A 24,760-nucleotide genomic window follows, 5' to 3' on the forward strand; every position below is an offset into this window, starting at 1 on the left:
AAAATGGCCCACTACTTTCCACTGAAAAGTACCCCGTCTGCTTCCGAGACAGCACAAGTTTTCATCAGGGAAATAGTGAGACTGCATGGTGTACCCAAAAATATAGTCTCAGATCGGGGTGTTCAATTCACTTCCAAATTCTGGAAAGAGCTATGCGAAAGTCTGGAAGTGAAATTGTCCTTTTCCTCAGCCTATCACCCGCAAACGAATGGGCAGACTGAGCGGACCAATCAAACACTGGAACAATATCTCAGATGCTACACCTCATTCCTACAGGACGACTGGTTGCCACTCTTGCCCCTGGCAGAGTTTGCCTACAACAATGCAAATCACTCTGCCACCAGGCAGTCCCCATTCTTTGCCAATTATGGTTTCCACCCCACCTTCTTGCCAGACCTGATCCCAGAAAACCTGGTTCCTGAAGCTCAAGAGTCCTTAAATTTCTTTGCGTCCAACAACAAACTGTTATAGGAGGCAATGGCAAAGGCTCAGGAAGATAGCAAAAGGGCCTTTGATAAAAGAAGAAGGGGGGAATTGGTCGTGCACCCAGGGGATCAAGTTTGGTTAGCAACTACCAACCTAAAGATGGCACCCCATCGAGGAAATTGGCACCCAAGTTCGTGGGCCCATTTCAGGTGAAGCATCAAATTAATGAAGTGGCTTTTGAATTAGCTCTGCCCGAGTCTTTCAAAATACATCCAGTGTTTCATGTATCCCTGCTAAAACCTGCCACTCCAGATCCTTTCCTGGACCGTAGATCAAAGCCACCAGTGGCCCTAGACGTTCAGGGAGAGGAGGAATTTGAAGTAGAAGCAATTCTAAACTGCAGGAAGAGAGGGGGTCAGACACAGTACCTTATAAAATGGAAAGTTTATGGGCCAGAATAAAATTTGTGGGAACCAGCCCGAAATGTCCACGCTCCCAAGCTAATTCAAAATTTTTTTCGGAACCATCCACAAAAGAGGAGTCAGTTGGGCATCCGGAGGCTGCCCATAAGGGGGGGGGGCAATGTCGGGGAACGAGAAGATTGCCACGACGCATGAATCTGCACATGCGTAGTATTCCGACAAGACATAGAGGCAGGCGGGCACTAGGACCCAGGGCCGCCTGTGACCAATGACAGTGCTGGCAGGCACTAGGACCCAGGCGCGCCTGTCAGTGCCGGGCTGGCTATTTAAACCAGCTCTTGCAATGCTCACATTGCCGGTCTTATTCCTGTGTTCCTGTTCCTAGTACCTGAGATTGCCTTTTTTGTCGAACCTGCCTGACCCGGATTATCGTGATTCTCTCCTGCCCTGATCCCTGGCTTGTCTGACCATTCTTCTGCTTTCTACTGTTTACCTGACCTCCTGTTGCTGAACCTGGGCTGTGACCCGTTTATCCTTTTGCCTGCTGATCTGTACCATCTGCCTTTGCTGTTACCGACCTGGCCTGTCTGACTACGTTATACGCTACCTCTTCACATCTGGCTCTCACTTGTACCTACCACTGGAAAATCCACCTCTACCACAGCTGGTTGAACTCAGGGGTCGTGACCTGGTCTCAGGCTGCTTCAAGTCCATCCCCACCATCAGGGGCTCTGGTGAAACAGGAGACTGGGGCTTAGATTCCGCACCCTGAGGGATTCCGGCCTGTGGGTCGCTAGAGGCTACCACCAGTCGGTCCTTAACACCAGCACCATCCTCCTGCTATCCCATCCCTTCCAATCCTTTCTCTTACTGCAGAGAGTGACAGTGACATCACTCCTGTCAGTCAGCAAGCTGCCAGAGATTGGTGCATTGCAACCAGAGTTCTGGCTATTATCCTGATAAGCCATCAACTGCAGCCAAAAGTCATCAAGTTCCCCTTCCTGGACCTCATGATGACCCAACAGAGACCTCACAGCACTGCCTCAGAGCAAACAAGTCATAGGAAGGATCGTATTTATCATTCCTTGTCTGCAGATCTAAAACTCATCAAAACCAATTCAGAGACCAAACAAACCCAACAGAGAAAAGGGGATTTCTGATCTGGCAGGACAAGAGGGTCTCGGGACCTCCTAAATGTAAGAAATATTAAACAGTCCCAACTAAATATCTTCCCATGAGGGTAGTAGTTCTTCAGTGTCCAGCAACCCTCCTATTCCCCCCTCACATCCACATCCTATTATTGTGTGACCAATACCATCCAAATCATTCTTACTTTCATTTCCCAAAGTTATCCGTCTACAAGGAGACCTGTATAGATCACATGATGGCACCAATGAGGATGGAGGAGGACCGGAGTCACATGACTGAGAAGATACTAAACCTCACCCTGGAGATCATCTACCTGCTGACCGGAGAGGTGAGGAGGATTCTGGGAGGTCACATGACATCACTCTTATCTCTATTAATAAAGCACAGACCTGACCGGAGAGGTGAGGAGGATTCTGGGAGGTCACATGACATCACTCTTATCTCTATTAATAAAACACAGACCTGACCGGAGAGGAAGGGAGGATTCTGGGATTCTAACATATTCTTAACATGATATTCCTATTGGTTCCCCAATACAGAGATTTCCTCTTCTGAAGTCAGGTGATCATATGACCATCACAGTGCCTCCATGTGACTCCCTAAAACCTGAGAGACACAACATGCAGAAGATTCTAGAAGTCACCAAGAAGATGATGGAGCTGCTGACAGGAGAGGTGAGCGGTGCCGGGAATTCTGGGACATTCTCCAGTAACAGACAAGGGATGTGTCTGGATGGTGACTGTATCATTGTGTGTGTCAGGTTCCTATAAGGTGTCAGGGTGTCACTGTCTATTTCTCCATGGAGGAGTGGGAGTATTTAGAAGGACACAAGGATCTCTACAAGGACGTCATGATGGACAATCAGCCGCCCCTCACATCACCGGGTAAGAGGAGACTTTATTGTAAAGGAGAGAGCAGTACGGAGGATCCACCTAGATCCCCCATCATCTGATAAACACATAGAAACAATGGATTCAGTCAGTGTGTGTGTTTCCTACAGATGGATCCAGTCATGGGAACCCACCAGAGAGATGTCCCCGTCCTCTGTATTCCCGGGATTCCAAACAGGAAGGTCACACCATCCCTCACCATTACAAGGTTGGTGGGATGGAGTATCTAGAGCATGGACTTGTGGAGACAATATGTGGATTTTTTATGTGATGTCACAATCATAACGCTTACATTTTAGAGATGATATTTTCTTGATTTAGAGTGGAGATCCAATCGATATAGAATTTGAGGTGAAAGCAGAAGAAGAAGAGGCGTATGTGAGGGATGATCAGCAGTCTATGGAGGAGGATGGAATAACGGGGACATTTATAGAGGAGGACACTCCTACAGAGATCAGCACAGGTGGGTCATGAACACTAAATCCATTCCTCCACCCATACTGCTCACTGATTGGTCCAGAGTAGGGCGGGGACTGGGTGATATCAGCCTGTAATCCCCTGGTCACTTTCCTGAGCTGTGTTCCCCGTCCTGTATTCCTGGATTTCTCTCGGATAATCTTCCTTCTCTGTGCTGCAGACACAATTTATGTATCTAGACTGGATTTATGGAGATTCTGGGGTTCAGCTGGCAGCAAAATGTTGATTTCATGATAGACATTACTAGACCTAGGCACCTGGGGTGTGTGCTTTGGGTCTTCTGCCCCATGCCCAGGTCTAGTAAGATCTCTGACAGAACAATTCTCCCAGGATTACTTGCTCTGTTGTCTGCTGGCTGTGCCGGGTGGAGGGATATGTCTGTATAGTCTCAGACCCAAGTCACTGAGTGCAGTCTCAGGAGATGGGAGGCAGCGGTGTGGGATCTCTGCAACTTGTCTACAGTAAATATTTAATGTTCTACTGAATACCAATATTATGAGTCCTGACCCTTACACTGTATAATTTATATTGTACATTCCATACTCCTGACCCCTGCACTATATACTCCATGTTGTACATTACATACTCCTGACCCCTGCACTATATACTCTATGTTGTACATTACATACTCCTGACCCCTGCACTATATACTCTATGTTGTACATTACATACCCCTGACCCCTGCACTATATACTCTATGTTGTACATTCCATAGTCCTGACTTCTTCTCTCCCCCCTCCCCCCACTGCTATATATACACATAATATGGATTCTCTTTTGTCACACCCATTTCCTCCCAGCTGGACATTTTATATCAGATGATGTGATTGGAGCACAGACTTTTACATGGTGATAATAATGTGATAACATCCTCCAACTTTGGACCCTTAAACAGAAAGTGATAATGAGGGAGGAGTCAATACCCCAATGATGGTGGTCTTCAGGATCAGTCCAGTCTTCATCTTGGTTGTTCTCCCCCCATCCTCACTCTCTGACCTCTGGTGGGGCTCAGCCCCGCTGTTCTTCATGACTAAATCATGGAGTAAATAAGGAAGTGCAGTACTTCTTGTGTTGGGGAGATGGCGATGAGTGATAGAGGGGGTGGGGACCCTCGTCCTATAATCCCCTCATCACTGTCCCTCCTATAAAAGACAGTTCTGGTTGTTTCCTCACTCTCTGACTAAGGTCCATGAATAAAGAAATGACCTGGTAGGAGATCAGAGGAGCCATTTCCTAGTTCCCTTGAGGGTGGAATTGTAAGTGCCTCAGAGCCCAAGCTGCCTGATGTGGGCGGAGTCCTTGTTTGGGGGAACCAATCAGCTCCTGTCTAGTAATCCTCTTTGTATTTGTATTTTAGTCCATGGCCGGGAGATGAGGAAAACCTCCGAGGATTGTCTCACTTTGTCTCCAGACTGGAAAGTAGAAGATGAGGACATCACACAGTATAGTCCAGGAGAAAACCCGGCTCCCTCCAATGTCCATCCGGCACCACCCAGTGTAGATGGACCATCGGATTCCTCGTATCCTGAGGAACCTCAGACTGTGTGGGACCAGGCCGGCCTTTCAACAGGGAAGAGCTTCTCCTGTACTGAGTGCGGGAAGAGGTTCCGTTCTACATACCATCTTAATGTGCATAAAAGATCTCACACGGGAGAGAAACCGTATTCCTGTGCTGAGTGCGGGAAATGTTTTTCTGTGAAGTCCAGTCTTCACACACATCAGAGATTGCACAAAGGGGAGAAGCCATATTCCTGTTCTAAGTGCAGGAAATGTTTTTCAAAGAAGTCCCATCTTTGCACACATCAGAGATCTCACACAGGAGAGAAGCCGTATTCCTGCCCAGAATGTGGGAAATGTTTTTCAGACAAGTCCAGTCTTTACAAACATCAGAGATCTCACACAGGGGAGAAGCCGTATTCCTGTCCTGAGTGTGGGAAATGTTTTTCAGACAAGTCCAGTCTTTACAAACATCAGAGATCTCACACAGGGGAGAAGCCGTATTCCTGTCCTGAGTGTGGGAAATGTTTTTCATGGAGGTCCAATCTTTACAAACATCAGAGATCTCACACAGGGGAGAAACCATATTCCTGTCCTGAGTGTGGGAAATGTTTTTCACAGAAGTCCCATCTTTCCAGACATCAGAGCTCTCACACGGGGAGAAACCAATTTCCTGTCCTGAGTGAGGGAATTGTTCCTCAATGAAGTCCTGTCTTCCTGTACATCAGGGGTCCCACACAACCCTAGAGGTGTATTAGTGCCTTGAGTGCGGGAAAGGTCTTCTCTATGAATGTTGCTGGACATCCCAGTTCTCATGTGGGGAAGAAGCACACCCTGATATACACCTCAGATATACTCCATGGCTAATCTTCATCATGGAACAAATAGTTCATAAGGAGATCAGAGGTCCCCAAAGACATGGATGAAGTGTGGGATCGGGTTGGCCAGTGATAGCATGAGCAGAATAAAAATGGAGTCCTGCCCTGTCAATGGCTGAGTACATTTTGTGGTGGGAGATTTCACAAACACTTTGAGGTCTTGTCACACTTACCTCTAACCCAGGTGGTCAGACACTATATCTGGCTTCTGTGGTCTTTACCTATAGCAGCCCCTTTCCCATAAGGCAGGCAGGCCTACTGGTACTCGGTGCCCCCAGGACTGATACACAATGCTATAGTGCCTGGCTACCACACCAAAGCAGGTGCAAACTGAGCACAGCAACAGGTACTTGTGGTTGGCAGGCAGGCAGAATGGTTCAATGACAGGCCAGGTACAAGGCGAGTTCATCTCCCGAACATGTCAGTTTTCTCAACCGGGCAGTATTTGGGACAGGACCCCATTGTCTGGGACTGAAGATCTGGCTCTCTGTCTGTTTTTATGGTCGGCTTGTGAGATTCCATTTGTGATCTATCTTTTAATAAATTTGATATTACGGTAATGCACCCTCTTGTGTGTTGTCTTTGTCAGTTCCCAGATTCCCCCATCTGTGGAGGGCTGCACCTCATCAAGTGACAGATACCGTGTGGAATTGTGAAGCACCAAGATTTGAGCACTGTTGTGTTTGGCAACATTTGATTGATAAGGCAGGCAATATTCAGAGTAATCAGGGTCCAATCCCTAGCCCAAAGACAGGCAGAGTTCAGAGAGTAATTGATATCTGATCCAAGGTCATAAACAGAGGAATCCAAACAGCAGAGCAGGACAGACTGACAGGGAGCTTGAACACGTATTACACACGCTATCACAAGCATGAGACTGCAGGTTTGGCTGGCTTAAATCAGGTTTGGTCTGCACCCAGAGACTGGCTGCATCATAGCTAAAACCAGGATGCTGTAATGAGACCATCAGCTGTGATTTATCAGGAGTAGACACTCCTGACATTAGCCCCCTCTGAGGAATAACCCACGGACCCTTAAATGCATGCTCGGCATCTGGCACAGGACCATCAGGCTGGGCATATGACAAAGGACCATCAAGCTGGGCTTCCAGCAAAGGATGCTGGGCAATGGTCAGGGGATCAGCAAAGTCAGGTTGGTTAGCAGGCAGAGAGTTTATGGTGCCAAACTGCACATAAAGAACCTGTGATAGCAGGTGACATGGTACTGAAGTCAAGCTGGACCGCAGGCTGGATGCAGAGTGGCCTGAAGAGAAGGTTGTGGGCCCCACATGGCTGAATGAGGCAGTTTATCCAAAGGCTGGATAGAACTTCTTAGACAGGTTTGAGCAGATGTAGTTGCAGTTGGGTGAGGCAGGGTTATTGAAATTCCCAAAAATCAAAGAGCAGGAGGCTCAATTGGCCTGGGCTGAACCAGAACAACTGGTGCAGAGGCAGACTGGACCACACTGGCCGGTGTACAGACAGACTAGACCACATCAGCAGGTGTAGAGGCAGCAGAACTTGAGGACAAGTCAGCCTGGATATGTGTCCAAGGGTGTTTAGGGACAGGCAAAGGTAAGGGTAATCCAGAGGGTTTGACTTTTGAGGACCTGAGTGAGCACAGCTTTTCAAGCTTTTACATAGGCACAGGAGTCCTTATGGCGAGAAAGCCACTAAAGTCCCATGAAAAACCAAAGAAAATGTTTCAGTAATCCCTGAGTGCTTCGCCATCTTAGTGCCATGTTCTTCAGAAAACTAGAAAATAGAGTCCAAAAGGTCAGGGGAAATGGCCCTCATCACTTGTGCTGAGGGTAAGACATAATTCTTGGAGGACATTTCTGAACCAGGCTCAAGGCTGCGAGGCAGTGGGTGAGTTTGGTCTCTAGGAGGAAAAGATTCAGACATTGGCAATTGGCTGAATAGATGACCTGTAGAGGATTCAATAAACTTGTCAGTGTCTTCTGCTACAACAGAGTCATACAAAGGCAAACGGTTACGTAAACTGGAGTCACACTTGAAAAGTTGTCATGATCAGGATCTGAATAGGACTGTAAAGGCAAGTGACTGGTATTGGCCACAAAAGAGTTACAAATGGGAAACTGGTCAGCAGTTTTATTACAATTCTGGAGGCAGGCCTGGGACATGGACCTAATATCCCCTGTAGCCCAATGTACAGTATGTGCAGGTTATGGAGTCTGAGCCAAGGACAACCTAAGATAAGGAGATGTTATCAGGTAGAAGCTGATTGTCTCCCTATGACATTCCCCAATGGTCAGAGTAATAGGTACAGGGCACAAGGTGACCCGGCCCATGGACAAGGGAGAGGTATCAACAGTTAAGACTGAAAAGGGTTTTTGCACATTAGTCAAGGGAATCTGTAGATGGCATGTTAGGTCCCCATCATGAAATTGCTAACGGCACCAGAATCTACAAAAGCTGAGAGGTGATGAGAAAATGTGTCGAACTAAGTTGTGCAGGAACAAATAGTTTATCTCAGGGGGAACCTGGGACCGTATAATCAAGAGAAGCAGTCCAGACATGCACTAGACTCTTGGCATTTCCCAGCTTGTTGGGGCCGTGGTCCCCACAGTATAAGTCCCTGGGATCTTCTAGCCTTTTCCCCAGAGGATAAAATATAGCATACAACTGTTTTTAAAGTTGGAAAACATGGGGATCACCAGAAAAATGGTCAGGGGGGTTAACCTTGGGCTCTGGTTCCTGAGGTACTGCTGGGGGTGCGTTTACACACAGACAGGTCTGGGCTTGATGTGTCCGTTTGTTAATCTCATCAAATACACGAGGCTGTGTAGAGTCCATCTTCACAGAAACATGTTCTTGTTAAAGACTTGTGATAATGTCACACTTACCCCTAACACAGGTGGTCACACACTATAGATGGCTTCTGTGTTCTTCACATAAGGCAAGCAGACCTACCGCTTCTCAGTTTCCCCCAGGACTTACACACAATACTATAGTGCCTGGCCACAAGTCCAGGCCAGGTGCAAACTGTAAAACCAACAGGTACTGTAGTTGCAGTTGGCAGACAAGCAGAGTGGTTCAAGGACAGACCAGGTACGAGCAGGCAAGGTTCAGAATACTCAAGGTAAAATCCATAGTCAAAGATGCAGAGTTCAGAGTTGTCCGATATCCAATCTGAGGTTGTCAACAAGGGAATCCAAACTGCAGAGCAAGACAGACAAACAGGCAGCTTAAGTACATGCAACCAGTGCTATCACAAGCATGAGACTGCAGGCTTGGCTGGCTTAAGTCAGGTTTGGTCTGGCTACATCAATCACCTTGCAGATGGACAGACAGAAAGGGAGAATGCATCACAGCCAAAACCAGGATGCTGGAATGAGGAGCAGGAGTGCTACTCACTCCTGACACTGCCAGACTTACCCACCTTACCAACAGCTCAGTGTCTACTACCCCTCTCTGCCGATCCCTCCACCCCTCTCTGCCGATCCCTCCACTGGCCTCCACCCCTCTCTTCCAATCCCTCCACCCTTCTCTGCTGATCCCTTCACCTCTCTCTTCCAATCCCTCCACTGGCCTCCACCCCTCTCTACCAATCCCTCCACTGGCCTCCACCCCTCTCTTCTAATCCCTCCACTGGCCTCCATCCCTCTCTTCCAATCCCTCCACTGGCCTCCGCCCCTCTCTTCCAATCCCTCCACTGGCCTCCACCCCTCTCTACCAATCCCTCCACTGGCCTCCACCCCTCTCTACCAATCCCTCCACTGGCCTCCACCCCTCTCTACCAATCCCTCCACTGGCCTCCACCCCTCTCTACCAATCCCTCCACTGGCCTCCACCCCTCTCTTCCAATCCCTCCACCCTTCTCTGCTGATCCCTTCACTTCTCTCTTCCAATCCCTCCACTGGCCTCCACCCCTCTCTACCAATCCCTCCACTGGCCTCCACCCCTCTCTTCTAATCCCTCCACTGGCCTCTACCCCTCTCTACCAATCCCTCCACCGGCCTCCACCCCTCTCTACCAATCCCTCCACTGGCCTCCACCCCTCTCTACCAATCCCTCCATTGGCTTCCGCTCACCAAACTAATCAAATTCCAAATACTAACAACAAAGAAGACCATCCACAACTCTGCCCCCAGCTGCATCACCAACCAGGACTCAAAATACCAACCAAACCGCTCTCTTCAGTCATCTCAAGACCTCCCGCTCTCTGGATTCCTTTTCACCGCCTCCCATGCTCACCTCCAGGACGTCTCCTGAGATTCTGCCATCTTATGGTACTCCCTACCCCATTCTGTCCAACTATCTCCACCTTTAGAGGATCCCTGAAATCCTTCTCTGTAAAGAAGCCTCTCCTGCTTCTAACGAACACACTGTGTTTTAGTTCCTCCATCGGCCCATTGCCCAGTTATGACCTTTGTATCACTTCACCCTCCCTCTTAGATTGTAATCTCTCACAAGCCGGCCCCGATTCCTCCTGTACCAAATTGTATTGTAGCTGTACTGTCTTCCATCATGTTGTAAAGCGCTGTGCAGATTGTTGTCCCTCTATAAATCCTGTATAATAATCCGATGATAATGATTCTGTACTGAAGTGTACCCTGGATACAGCATTGTACTAATATCAGGAACACAATGTCACCAAACATGGTATCAATGAATCTCATTCTGATACTAGTGAGCTGTGATTGGCCCACAGCTATCACATGGTACCTGGTCCAATCACAGCACCCTCTACTATGTGATGTAGTGGTAGCCAATCACAGATCACTAGTAATCACAGCTGTCATGAATGAAACTCTGTATAAAGCATTGCTGACACAGTGATCATCATTGTAAAGAGAATCCCTGATCCCCCCCTAGAGTAGTACAGTGCTGCTATGGACACTACTCTGATGGGGAAAAAGAAATGTTTACTAAATCTAATTTTAGTTTTTTTTAATTCTGCTTTTTTTATCATACTGTCACCAGTCAGGGTCCCTGATCACCGTCACACCAGTCATGTGATGACGCTGTACTGCGCTGGTGAGTTTGTAGAAAAAAAGTGAAAAAATATTTATTTAATTTCTTTATTTTCCCAAAAATTGTAACCAAAACTGACAACTTCAAAAGAACTAGGATTTATTTTTACCGAAGACATGTAGTAAAATACATTTTGGCTGAAATTTATGAGGAAACTTTTTTTTTCTTATTGGACATGTTTTATAACAGAAAATATTGGGGGGTTTTCTTAAGTGTTCATTTTTTTCATTTATATAACAAAAAATAAAAACCCCAGTGGGGATCAAATACCACCAAAACAAAGCTCTGTTTATGTGAAACAAATTATATATATTTCATTTGCACACATTGTTGCATGACCGAGCAATTACCAAGTAGCATAGTGCCAAATAGCAAAAAATAAGCCCTCACCTACCAGGCACTTTCACCCCCTTCCTGCCCAGGCCAATTTTCAGCTTTCAGCGCTGTCACACTTTGAATGACAATTGCGCGGTCATGCAACACTGTACCCATATGACATTTATATCACACAAATAGAACTTTCTTTTGATAGTATTTAATTGCCGCTGAGTGTTTTATTTTTTTGCGCTATAAACAAAAAAAAGAAACAAATTTGAAAAAAAAAGTTTTCTTTGTTTATATTATAAAATTTTGCAAACAGGTAATTTCTCTACTTCACTGACGTGTGTTGATGAGGCTGCACTGATAGGCAGCACTGATATGCAACAATGATGGGCACTGATAGGCAGCACTGATGAGGCGGCACTGATATGCAACAATGATTGGCACTGATAGATGGCATTGACTGATGGGCACTGACTGACGGGCACTGATGGGTGGCACTGCTGGGAAGCACTGATTGGTGGCACTGCTGGGCACAGGTGGGTGGCACTACTAGGCACTGATGGGCACAGGTGGTAGGCACTACTGATGATCAGTGCCAATCCGTCCTCTGAAAATTGCCAGTACTTTCCTCATGCTGACAGTGTGAGGAAAGCCGATAACCGGCAACTGCATTTTCCCGTGATCTGCTCTGCCATTGGACACAGCTGATCACGTGGTAAAAGGTCGCTGTGATTGGCTTTTTACCACATCATGTGATCAGCTGTGTCCGTAGGATGCAGAGATTGCCGGGTGCGGTCCCTGAGGGCGTGTCTCTGTGAAATGTGATATGATGCCCTCCCAGGACTGGACAACCTTGCTGTAGCCATCATTCGGTTATAGTGCGATTGGCAAGTGGTTAAAGTGGATCTGCACTTCATCAGAACACCACAAACCAAAAATACTATTTAATTCATTGGTAATATTCAAAGCAGACTCCCCCATCCATCCATCCACCCACTCATCCATCCATCCGTGTCTTCAGGATTTATTTTGCTGAGAAATCATTTTGAAAAACATCCCCCCAGCATTTCTGTCAGTAGCCATCTTGAGTAAGGACAGATGATTCCTGTAGCATTTACTTCCTGGAATCCCTCAGCCCTTAGCTTAGGCAACCCTTAGGCATTGGCTGAGCTGATAACCCTCCCTCCCCTCCTGAAGACTGTTGGGGTGTATGACATCATTTTCCTAGGCAGGAAACCAGGAAGTGAGTAACGACATGTAAAAAAAACCTATTAAAAACAAGTAACTATGATCTACTTTCCTATCTATATACCGATGCTAGCAGTGTAAGGACTAGAAATAGTCAATGCTGATTGGGAGAGTGAAGTTCCACTTTAAGAGGTTAAAGTGATTTCCTATAATCGTCAGCTCCATCTAGTGGCCATAATGCTGTATCTTCCCTGAAATAGCTCCTGATGTAAAATTAGTGCAATACAATAATATGGCCACTAGATGGAGCCAATGATGATATGAAATAAAACATGGCCAAAACCCGTCCCAGCTGGGTGAACACGGCTCACATTCCTTCAACTCATTGTTTTATGGAACAGACCTCCAAGTGTGAAATCTCCCACCACCAAATGTACTCAGCCAATCACAGTGCAGGACTCCATTTTTATTCTTCTCCTGTCATCAATGGCCAACCCGGTCCCACACTTCATCCATGAGAAGGAAATAAACCGCGCTAGGACTCCGTGTATGGCCTATGGCTCTTCCTCTCCGGGGCAAACATGGAACACATGACCCTACACATACGTGATCCCACTGCCGCCATCTTGGATTCTGGAATATGAGTTGTTTATATGATATGAAGAGCCTGATTGTCATCTTTTCATTGTAAGTCCATTTACCACATTAACCCCTCCCCTTCCAGAGGATTTACCCCCCTTTCCTGACCAGGCCATTTACCACATTAACCCCTCCGGAGGATTTACCCCCCCTTTCTGACCAGGCCATTTACCACATTAACCCCTCCCCTCCAGAGGATTTACCCCCCTTCCTGACCAGGTTACCACATTAACCACTCCCCCTCCAGAGAATTTACCCCCCCCTCCTGACCAGTCCATTTACCACATTAACCCCTCCCCCTCTGGAGGATTTACCCCCCCCTTTCTGACCAGGCCATTTACCACATTAACCCCTCCCCTCCAGAGGATTTACCCCCCCTTCCTGACCAGGTTACCACATTAACCACTCCCCCTCCAGAGAATTTACCCCCCCTCCTGACCAGTCCATTTACCACATTAACCCCTCCCCCTCTGGAGGATTTACCCCTCCCTTCCGGACCAGGCCATTTTCTTGCAATACGGCACTGCGTTACTTTCACTGGCAGTTGCGCGGTCATGCAAAGCCACACCCAAATGAAATTTACGTCCTTTTTTGCCCACAATTGGATCTTTCTTTCAGTGGTATTTGATCACCTGTGCGTGTTTTATTTTTTGTGCTATAAACAAAAAAGGCCAACAATTTAGAGAAAAAAAACAATATTTTGGACTTTTTGCTATTAAACATGTCCAATAAAAAAAACAAATTTCATCATAAATTTCAGCCAAAATGTATTCTGCTCCGTGTCTTTGCTAAAAAATCCCAATCTGTGTAAATTAATTGGTTTATGTGAAAGTTATGCAAATGGCGTTATAGATACTGGAATTTTTTTCATCCTAGTAATGGCGGCGATCAGCGACTTATAGCGGGACTGCAGCGGGCATTCTGACACTGGGGAGGAACTGACTTGGTGTCACTGACATCCCCCCTTCTTCCACCACTTCATCCATGTCTCTGGGGGGCCTCTCATCTCCTGCTTCTTCCACCACTTCATCCATGTCTCTGGGGACCTCTGATCTCCTGGTCTACTGGTTCTTCCACCACTTCATCCATGTCTCTGGGGACCTCTGATCTCCTGGTCTACTGGTTCTTCCACCACTTCATCCATGTCTCTGGGGACCTCTGATCTCCTGCTCTACTGCTTCTTCCACCATTTCATCCATGTCTCTGGGGGCCTCTGATCTCCTAGTCTACTGCTTCTTCCACCACTTCATCCATGTCTCTGGGGGGCCTCTGATCTCCTGGTCCACTGGTTCTTCCACCACTTCATCCATGTCTCTGGGGGCCTCTGATCTCCTGGTTTACTGTGTCTTCCAACCCTTCATCCATGTCTCTGGGGGCCTCTGATCTCCTGGTCTACTGCTTCTTCCACCTCTTCATACATGTGTCTGGGGACCTCTGATCTCCTGGTCTACTGCTTCTTCCACCACTTCATACATGTGTCTGGGGACCTCTGATCTCCTGCTTCTTCCATCACTTCATCTATGTCTCTGGGGACTTCTGACCTCCTGCTTCTTCCACCACTTCATCCATGTCTCTGGGGACCTCTGATATCCTGGTCTACTGCTTCTTTCACCACTTCATCCATGTCTCTGGGAACCTATGATCTCCTGGTCTACTGCTTCTTCCACCACTTCATCCATGTCTCTGGGGGCCTCTGATCTCCTGGTCTACTGCTTCTTCCATGATGGAGATCAGCCATGGTGTATATCTGAGGTGTATATCAGGGTGTGCTTTTTCCCCACATGAGAGCTGGGATGTCCCAGCTCTCATGTGAGGAAGATATTTTCCTGTCTAGAAGACATTTACCACACTCAAGGCACTAATACACCTCAAGGGTTGTGTGGGAAACCTGATGTACTGGAAGACAGGACTTCAGTGAGGAACATTTCCCTCACTCAGGACAGGAAAGTGGCTTCTCCCCAGTGTGAAATCTCTGATGGCTGGAAAGAACAGGAATACAGATTTTCACCTGCATGAGACCTCAGATGTTTGACAAGTTTTGATTTTTCTACAAAACATCTCCCGCACTCAGGACAGGAATACGGCTTCTCACCCATGTGAGATCTCTGATGTCTAGAAAAATTGGACTTTGCTGAAAAACATTTCCCACACTCAGGACAGGAATATGGCTTCTCGCCCGTGTGCAAACTATGATGTTTGTAAAGATGGGACTTCTGTGAAAAACATTTCCTGCACTCAGGACAGGAATACGGCTTCTCCCCCGTGTGAGATCTCTGATGTCTGTAAAGATGGGACTTCACTGAAAAACATTTCCCACACTCAGGACAGGAATATGGCTTCTCTCCAGTGTGAGATCTTTCATGCACGATAAGGCCAGATTTAGAACAGAACCTCTTCCCGCACTCAGAACAGGAGAATCTCTTCCCTGTTGGAAGGCCGGCCTGGTCCTGCACAGTCTGAGGTTCCTCAGGATACGAGGAATCCGATGGTCTATCTACACTGGGTGGTGCCGGATGGACATTGGAGGGAGCCGGGTTTTCTCCTGGACTATACTGTGTGATGTCCTCATCTTCTACTTTCCAGTCTGGAGACAAAGTGAGACAATCCTCGGAGGTTTTCCTCATCTCCCGGCCATGGACTAAAATACAAAGACAAAGAGGATTACCAGACAGGAGATGATTGATTCCCCCAAACCAGGACTCCACCCACATCAGGCAGCTTGGTCTTTGAGGAGCTTACAATTCCACCCTCAAGGGAACTAGGAAATGGCTCCTCTGATCTCCTACCAGGTCATTTCTTTATTCATAGACCTTAGTCAGAGAGTGAGGAAACAACCAGAACTGTCTTTTATAGGAGGGACAGTGATGAGGGGATTATAGGACGAGGGTCCCCACCCCCTCTATCACTCATCGCCATCTTCCCAACACAATAAGTACTGCACTTCCTTATTTAGTCCATGATTTAGTCATGAAGAACAGCGGGGCTGAGCCCCACCAGAGGTCAGAGAGTGAGGATGGGGGGAGAACAACCAAGATGAAGACTGGACTGATCCTGAAGACCACCATCATTGGGGTATTGACTCCTCCCTCATTATCACTTTCTGTTTAAGGGTCCAAAGTTGGAGGATGTGATCACATTATTTTCAACATGTAAAAGTCTGAGCTCCAATCACATCATCCGATATAAAATGTCCAGCTGGTAGGAAATGGGTGTAACAAAAGAGAATCCATATTATGTGTATATATAGCAGTGGGGGGAGGGGGAGAGCAGAAGTCTGGAGTATGTAATGTACAACAGAGTATATAGTGCAGGGGTCAGGAGTATGTAATGTACAACATGGAGTATACAGTGCAGGGGTCAGGAGTATGTAATGTACAACATAGAGTATATAGTGCAGGGGTCAGGAGTATGTAATGTACAACATAGAGTATATAGTGCAGGAGTATGTAATGTACAACAAAGTATATAGCGCAGGGGTCAGGAGTATGTAATGTACAACATAGAGTATATAGTGCAGGGGTCAGGAGTATGTAATGTACAACATAGAGTATATAGTGCAGGGGTCAGGAGTATGTAATGTACAACATAGAGTATATAGTGCAGGGGTCAGGAGTATGTAATGTACAACATAGAGTATATAGTGCAGGGGTCAGGAGTATGTAATGTACAACATAGAATATATAGTGCAGAGGTCAGGAGTATGTAATGTGCAATATAAATTATATAAAGATAAGGACTCATAATATTGGTATTCAGTAATCAGTGGAAGATTAAATGTTTACTGTAGACAAGTTGCAGAGGTCCCACACCGCTGCCTCCCATCTCCTGAGACTGCACTCAGTGACTTGGGTCTGAGACTATACAGACATATCCCTCCACCCGGCACAGCCAGCAGTCAACAGAGAAAGTAATCCTGGGAGAATTGTTCTTTAAGAGATCCTGTTAGCCCCAGGATAAGGGTTAGAAGACCCAATACACATGTCCCAGGTCAATCAACACCTATTGTGAACATTTACATTTTTCTGCCAGCTGAGCCCCAGAATCTCCATAAATCCAGTCTAGATACATAAATTGTGTCTGCAGCACAGAGAAGGAAGATTATCCGAGAGAAATCCAGGAATACAGGACGGGGAACACAGCTCAGGAAAGTGACCAGGGGATTACAGGCTGATATCACCCAGTCCCCGCCCTACTCTGGACCAATCAGTGAGCAGTATGGGTGGAGGAATGGATTTAGTGTTCATGACCCACCTGTGCTGATCTCTGTAGGAGTGTCCTCCTCTATAAATGTCCCCGTTATTCCATCCTCCTCCATAGACTGCTGATCATCCCTCACATACGCCTCTTCTTCTTCTGCTTTCACCTCAAATTCTATATCGATTGGATCTCCACTCTAAATAAAGGAAATGAGAGAAAATATCATCTGTAAAATATAAGTTTTGTTATTATGACATCACACACACAATCCACACATTGTCTCCATGGGGTTTATTTATTAACGCTGGAGAGTCCAAAATCAGACTCCCTTCTGCATAGAAACCAATCAGCTTCTAACCTCAACTTGTTCAATGAAGCTTTGGCAATGAAACCTGGAAGCTGATTGGTTTCTATGCAGAAGGGAGTCTGATTTTGGACTCCAGCTTTAGTAAATAAACCCCCATGAGTCTTTTTTTTATAACCTCTACCCCACCAACCTTGTAATGATGAGGGATGGTGTGACCTTTCTGTGTGGAATCCCGGGAATACAGAGGACGGGGACATCTCTCTGGTGGGTTCCTGGTATTAGTTGGCTCCATCATATCCTTGTGTCCTTCTGAAAACTCCTCCATCACTCCATACTCCTCATCCTCCTCTTTATACTCTTCTTTAACATCAATATTATCATCCCCGAGGATTCCACTCTGAAAGATATAATAAAACATTCATTGTAACAAACATGCTGTGTATAAATCACAACTACCAATAATTGTCATCATCTACCTGATGATGGTGAGGGATGGTGTGACCTTCCTGTGTGGAATCCCGGGAATACAGAGGACGGGGACATCTCTCTGGTGGGTTCCTGTAGCTGGATGACTCCTCCATGGTGTCCTGGTACAAATCTTTGTGTTGCTTTAGAAAGTTTGACTCTTCCATCCCCTCATCCTCCTCTTTTATCTCTTCTTTAACCTCAACTTTAGGATCTCTCAGGTTTCCACTCTGAATATATAATAAAAATGACATCAATGGTAACAATACAGATAATGTACAGATCCTAATGATACTATCAGTGATTGTTCCTCATCTACCTGATGATGGTGAGGGATGGTGTGACCTTCCTGTGTGGAATCCCGGGAATACAGAGGACGGGGACATCTCTCTGGTGGGTTCCCATGACTGGATCCATCTGTAGGAAACACACACACTGACTGAATCCATTGTTTCTATGTGTTTATCAGATGATGGGGGATCTAGGTGGATCCTCCGTACTGCTCTCTCCTTTACAATAAAGTCTCCTCTTACCCGGTGATGTGAGGGGCGGCTGATTGTCCATCATGACGTCCTTGTAGAGATCCTTGTGTCCTTCTAAATACTCCCACTCCTCCATGGAGAAATAGACAGTGACACCCTGACACCTTATAGGAACCTGACACACACAATGATACAGTCACCATCCAGACACATCCCTTGTCTGTTACTGGAGAATGTCCCAGAATTCCTGGCACCGCTCACCTCTCCTGTCAGCAGCTCCATCATCTTCTTGGTGACTTCTAGAATCTTCTGCATGTTGTGTCTCTCAGGGTTTAGGGAGTCACATGGAGGCACTGTGATGGTCATATGATCACCTGACATCAGAAGAGGAAATCTCTGTATTGAGGAACCAATAGGAATATCATGTTAGACTCCCAGAATCCTCCTCACCTCTCCGGTCAGGTCTGTGTTTTATTAATAGAGATGAGAGTGATGTCATGTGACCTCCCAGAATCCTCCTCACCTCTCCAGTCAGGTCTGTGTTTTATTAATAGAGATGAGAGTGATGTCATGTGACCTCCCAGAATCCTCCTCACCTCTCCGGTCAGCAGGTAGATGATCTCCAGGGTGAGGTTTAGTATCTTCTCAGTCATGTGACTCCGGTCCTCCTCCATCCTCATTGGTGCCATCATGTGATCTATACAGGTCTCCTTGTAGACGGATAACTTTGGGAAATGAAAGTAAGAATGATTTGGATGGTATTGGTCACACAATAATAGGATGTGGATGTGAGGGGGGAATAGGAGGGTTGATGGACATTTAAAGTGTAACTAAAGACAAACCACTTGTTTCATTTTGGATAGAGTAAGGGAGGGTTGTATCATCCGTCAGGTGTTTTTGCCATCTGTGTCCCATTGGGAAGATTTCTCTTCACTTCCTGTCTCATACCTAAAACAAGAAGTGAGAGGAAATCCCCCCAAAGTGAGGGAATTCTGCAGTTTCACCAGAACTAGTTTCCCCATTGGACGATTTACCCTCTATTAGTGTTCTGATGTCAACCCAAGATTTGGGACTTTCTTTCACTCTTGGTTATAATGGTCACCGGGACAAATGGGGGCACACACCGCAATAAAAACTGACAGATGTTCTAATTCCTCTCTACTCCAAAACTAAAAAAAAAAAGTTTTGCCTTTAGTTATACCTTAAGAACTACCGCCCCCCACGGGGACACGTTTAGTTTAGACTGTTTAGTGTTTAGACCCCAGAACTCTCTTGGTCTGCCGGATCAGAAATCCCTTTTTCTCTCTTGGGTTTGTTTTGTCTCTGAACTGGTTTTGATGAGTTTAGATCTGAGACAAGGAATGATAAATGGTTACATAGTCGGTAAGGTTGACTAAAGACACTCGTCCCTCCAGTTCAGCCACAGTGTGTGTATCTGCGTGTCTATGGCACCATCCTTTTCCATATCCCTTTACATTGTGTTCCCTAAGAAAAACATCTAAAAGGTTTGTGAATGTATCTACACTCCCCGCTGACACACCAACTGTGGAAGGGAGTTCCACATCCTTACTACTCTACCAATAAAGATCCTAACGCACAGTTTAACCACTTGACCTCCAGAAGATATTACCTCTTTATGGCCATGCTATTTTTTGCTGTTTAGCACTGCACTACTTTAACTGGAATTTGCTCGGTCATTCAACACTGAACCCAAATGCAATTTATATCATTTTTTCACACAAATGGAGCTTTCTTTTGGTGATATTTGATCACCACTGGAGTTTTTTATGTATGTAACACACTGCATTGTTACTAATTGCAGATTGTTAAATGGCCACAAGATGGCTGTGCTCTGCAGTTCAGATGACACAGGAAATTGTACAGAAATGTCAAGAATGCTGGGACATGTATGCTGCAAGCAGGATTTCTTCATTCAGTTCAGCCGACATAGAACTACAGATCCCAAGTGAGTGAGTAAAGGGGCTGGAGTGTATAAAAGGAGAAAAGCACAGGAGGAGAGGAGAAGAGAGGCAGGGTGCGTGTGAGAACAGAGTGCCAATCCAGGAGGTACAGATTCCATAGTTGTTGTAGACGGTTACTTAAGTCCAGGATTCTTACAATGCAGACTGCCACATAGAGACACAGTCTCTGTAGCCCAATCAGTGCTGCGGCCTATCTACACCAGAAGCCCATTGAAGTATCACACACAGTATATCAGCCCTAATAGATTCTGTTGCCTGATTGGCAGGAACTATATAAAAGTAAAAGCATATTACCTCCGGCCTGTTCTACACAAAGTTCCACCAGCCAAGTCTCACACTAAAGGGACATACCGTATTTTTCGCTCCATAAGAAGCACTTCTTCCCCCCAAAATAGGGGGGAAAATGTCAGTGCGTCTTATGGAGCGAATATAAAGCGGCCGGTCCAGTATTTCTGCCGCCACCATGTCAGAATACCGGGCCGGCCACTCAGCTGTTCTCTCCTGCAGGGCCTTACCTGTTCCTCGCTCCAGCACTGCACAGTCTTCCTGCGCTGGCTTCTGTGACAGCTGGGTGCCCACTGCGCATGCGCTGCGCTTTGTGAATGATCTGGTGTCTTCTGGGACACGACAGGTCCCAGAAGGCACCGGGCCATTCACAAAGTGCAGCGCTTCTCGCGCATGTGCAGTGGGCACCCGGCTGTCACAGAAGCCGGCCCGGGAAGAAGGAAGGAAGGACAACTCCGCGGAAGTGGGAGCGGGTACCTGTCAAATTCAGGTACCCGCTCCCCCTCCCTCCCCAAAGGTCAGCAGTCTCTGGTCATCCCCTGCACTGTCTGCAGTCTCTGGTCATCCCCTGCACTGTCTGCAGTCTCTGGTCATCCCCTGCACTGTCTGCAGTCTCTGGTCATCCCCTGCACTGTCTGCAGTCTCTGGTCATCCCCTGCACTGTCTGCAGTCTCTGGTCATCCCCTGCACTGTCTGCAGTCTCTGGTCATCCCCTGCACTGTCTGCAGTCTCTGGTCATTCCCTGCACTGTCTGCAGTCTCTGGTCATCCCCTGTACTGTGTCCGCAGTCTCTGGTCATCCCCTGTACTGTGTCCGCAGTCTCTGGTCATCCCCTGCACTGTGTCCGCAGTCTCTGGTCATCTCCTGCACTGTGTCCGCAGTCTCTGGTCATCTCCTGTACTATGTCTGCAGTCTCTGGTCATCCCCTGTACTATGTCCACAGTCTCTGGTCATCCCCTGCACTGTGTCCGCAGTCTCTGGTCATCCCCTGCACTGTGTCCGCAGTCTCTGGTCATCTCCTGCACTGTGTCCGCAGTCTCTGGTCATCTCCTGCACTGTGTCCGCAGTCTCTGGTCATCTCCTGCACTGTGTCCGCAGTCTCTGGTCATCTCCTGTACTGTGTCCGCAGTCTCTTGTCATCTCCTGCACTGTGTCCGCAGTCTCTGGTCATCTCCTGTACTGTGTCCGCAGTCTCTGGTCATCTCCTGTACTGTCTGCAGTCTCTGGTCATCTCCTGCACTGTGTCCGCAGTCTCTGGTCATCTCCTATACTATGTCTGCAGTCTCTGGTCATCTCCTGTACTATGTCCGCAGTCTCTGGTCATCTCCTGTACTGTGTCCGCAGTCTCTGGTCATCCCCTGTACTGTGTATGCAGTCCATTGGTTCAGAATATTTTTTTTTCTTCTTTTTCCCCTCTAAAACCTAGGTGCGTCTTATGGTCAGGTGCGTCTTATGGAGCGAAAAATACGGTACTTCTTCTGAAGTCTGCTCCCACACTTCTCAGTTTGAATAACCTCCATACCCAAGTAAACTCCTAGCTTGTTGCCTTTATTGAAGGGGAACTCTGCTTGCTGTGTCCTCATCACCAGGGAAGGGACATTTTCTCATGAAGAAAAGGGATGACCCCTCCACTGTGCACCAACGTAAAGAGCTCCACCAAAGCCAGCAGAAGAGACTTTCCTGCTGTCAGGGCTCCAGGTATGACCAGAGGTGTGTGGACTGACACAGGGAAACGCAGGCTTCAGGAGTGATGTATAAGAATATAATTTATTAGGAACTACACGAGTATACAACGCATAGTACAACAAAACCAAACCTCCAACCAATGTCAGTATGTTCAGGAACACAGACGGGCTGGAGAGGTAGAATGGTAAGGCAGGCCGGGTCAGGAACAATCGGGCAGACAAGGTACAAACGGAGCAGGCAGGAGAAAGGTCAGGAATAGCCGAGGTCAGTGCAGGTGGAGTTTGATCAGTGTCAGAGTCAAGCAGGGGAAACAGGCAGGCAGACGACAGGACCAGGTACAGGGGCTCAGAGGAAACAAACACCAATGCACTGACTGCAGGCCTGGCCATTGCTTAAATACACCTCCTGCAATCAGCCTCAGGTGATGGCTTGATTGCAGGAGTGAGATTCTGGCTTCTGAGAGCACCCGCTGGCCAGCACTGGTACTGCAGCCCACAAGGCAGGTGAGCCCCAGCACCACCTGTGCTGAGCCTATTCCTGACACCTGCATTGGGTGATAGGGTTTATATGGGACTTTCTGCTTGTCCAAACAAGAGAGTTAAGCACTGGTTCTGTTTACTGGGAGCCCACAAGGGAGCGAGCCTAACATTCCTAATCTCCCCTTTTCTGCTTGTTTGGGGAAAGTTCTCTCGGTAGGAGAGATCCAATTAAACTCTGAGTCCTGGAGGACAAATTGGTCTATTTAACGTAGTATTGTTTATTTCTCCTGAACGGTTCATAGTTTCTCCCATCAGTCGATTCTTCATGTGTATATTGCTGCTAATCTGACTCTAATACAGACTGATTTACTATTCATTCAATGCTATGTGATTATTGTGTGTTATAGCCAGGGGGAACACCTGACCAAGGTATTACAATGGTGTCAGCAGGGGTTGTGCACCAGCCAGGGCTCAGAAGTGAACAGGGAACCCAAAATACTCAGCGACTCTTGAGGGGGTAGTGCTACATATAAATGAAAAAAGACCAAAATTTAAAAAAAAAACAATATTTTCTACTTTCGGTTATTAAAAATATCTGACCAAATCTCATTTCTTCGTAAATTTAGGCCAAAATGTATTCCACTACATGTCTTTGGAAAACAATCCCCAGTAAGTGTATATTAATTGTTATGTGTGAAAGTTATAGAGTCTACAAACTACGGGATATATACTAGAATCTACGCAGCTTTTAAGCAGCTCTGATTTTCCTACTGCTAAAATGCCAGGACAGTACAAACATCCAAAATTACCTCTTTTTTGGAAAGTAGACAGTCTGAGGTATTTGCTGGGAGGCATGTTGAATCCTTGGAAGATGTTAATTTTGGCCACAAGTATTTGGGATATGACAAAAATTTTTTTGTTTCTTTACACAAAGTTGTCACTTTAACCATTAGCCGCCCGGCCAATGGCCGTTTGGCGGCTTCAGATGTGTATCTGCATTCCGGGTGCACGCCATTTGGCGTGCTCCCGCACATGCGCCATTTGCGCTAGTGCAGAGCGGCGCAGCAGTGCGATCTGTCATCGGCCGTGCACCTCGGACACGGCCGATGACAGATCCGAGTACCGGCTCCCGTTGCTGGTACCATGTGACCTGCTGTGACCAATCACAGCAGGTCACATGACAGTTGTATACAATGGATGGCTTCATTCATGATGCCATCCATTGTATACTAGTGCCTAGCTGTGAATGGTCACAGCTAATCACATGCACATGTCACAGCTAAGCACAAAAAAAAAAAAAAGCTGAATGAATTGATTTCATTCAGGTAAATGCTTGCTTATAGCAAAGTAATTCTTTGCTATAAGCAAATTGTGTAAAAAAAAAAAAAATACTGATCACTTCCCCAAAGTAGTACAATGTTACTATGGTAACATTGTACTATTTTGGTCATAGTAAAATATGAAAAAAAATCTTAAAAAAAAAAAAAAAAAATGTAATAAAAAATTAAATATAATAAAAAAAATAAAAAAAAAAATATATATATATTTTTTTTTCATACAGTCACCAGTCAGTGTCCCTGTTCACCGCCATGCCAGTTATATGATGACGCTGTACTGCACTGGTGACAGTATATAAAAAAAAAATAGTGAAAATAATTTTTTTCATTTTTTCATTTTCCAAAAAATTATGACAAAAAAATACAACTGCAAAAAACTCGCTATGCCTCTTATGAAGTACGTCGGACTGTCTACTCTGCAAAAAGGGGTCATTTGGGGATATCTGTACTATTCTGACATTCTTGGACCTCAAGAAATTAGATTGGCTGTCAGTACTTCAGGATTGATCAATTTTCAGATCTATACCATAGTTTGTGAACTCTATAACTTTCCTAAAAACTAAAAAATACATCCTAATTTGGGTTATTTTCACCAAAGACATGTAGCAGAATACATCTCGGCCTAAATTTATGAAGAACAATTATTTATTTGT

The 24,760-nt window shown here is 46.3% G+C and overlaps 2 protein-coding genes across 2 annotated transcripts in view; one reads left to right on the top strand and one right to left on the bottom strand.

Moving 5' to 3' along the window:
• Positions 1 to 24,760, bottom strand: part of LOC149460729 (uncharacterized) — a 106,581-nt gene that overhangs the window by 79,226 nt on the left and 2,595 nt on the right. The window contains 1 exon segment of the mRNA XM_089679224.1: positions 14,834 to 15,525. Coding sequence (XP_089535350.1) covers positions 14,834 to 15,525 — 692 coding nt within the window.
• Positions 4,418 to 6,303, top strand: LOC149460731 (uncharacterized). Its single transcript, XM_089679301.1, has one exon. The coding sequence runs from the start codon at positions 4,649 to 4,651 to the stop codon at positions 5,564 to 5,566; it is 918 nt and encodes a 305-aa protein (XP_089535427.1). The 5' UTR covers positions 4,418 to 4,648; the 3' UTR covers positions 5,567 to 6,303.

Source organism: Staurois parvus, unplaced genomic scaffold (assembly GCF_062004578.1).
Source record: "Staurois parvus isolate SC_StPar_1 unplaced genomic scaffold, SC_StPar_1.0 ptg000221l, whole genome shotgun sequence".
Classification (NCBI taxonomy): domain Eukaryota; kingdom Metazoa; phylum Chordata; class Amphibia; order Anura; family Ranidae; genus Staurois; species Staurois parvus.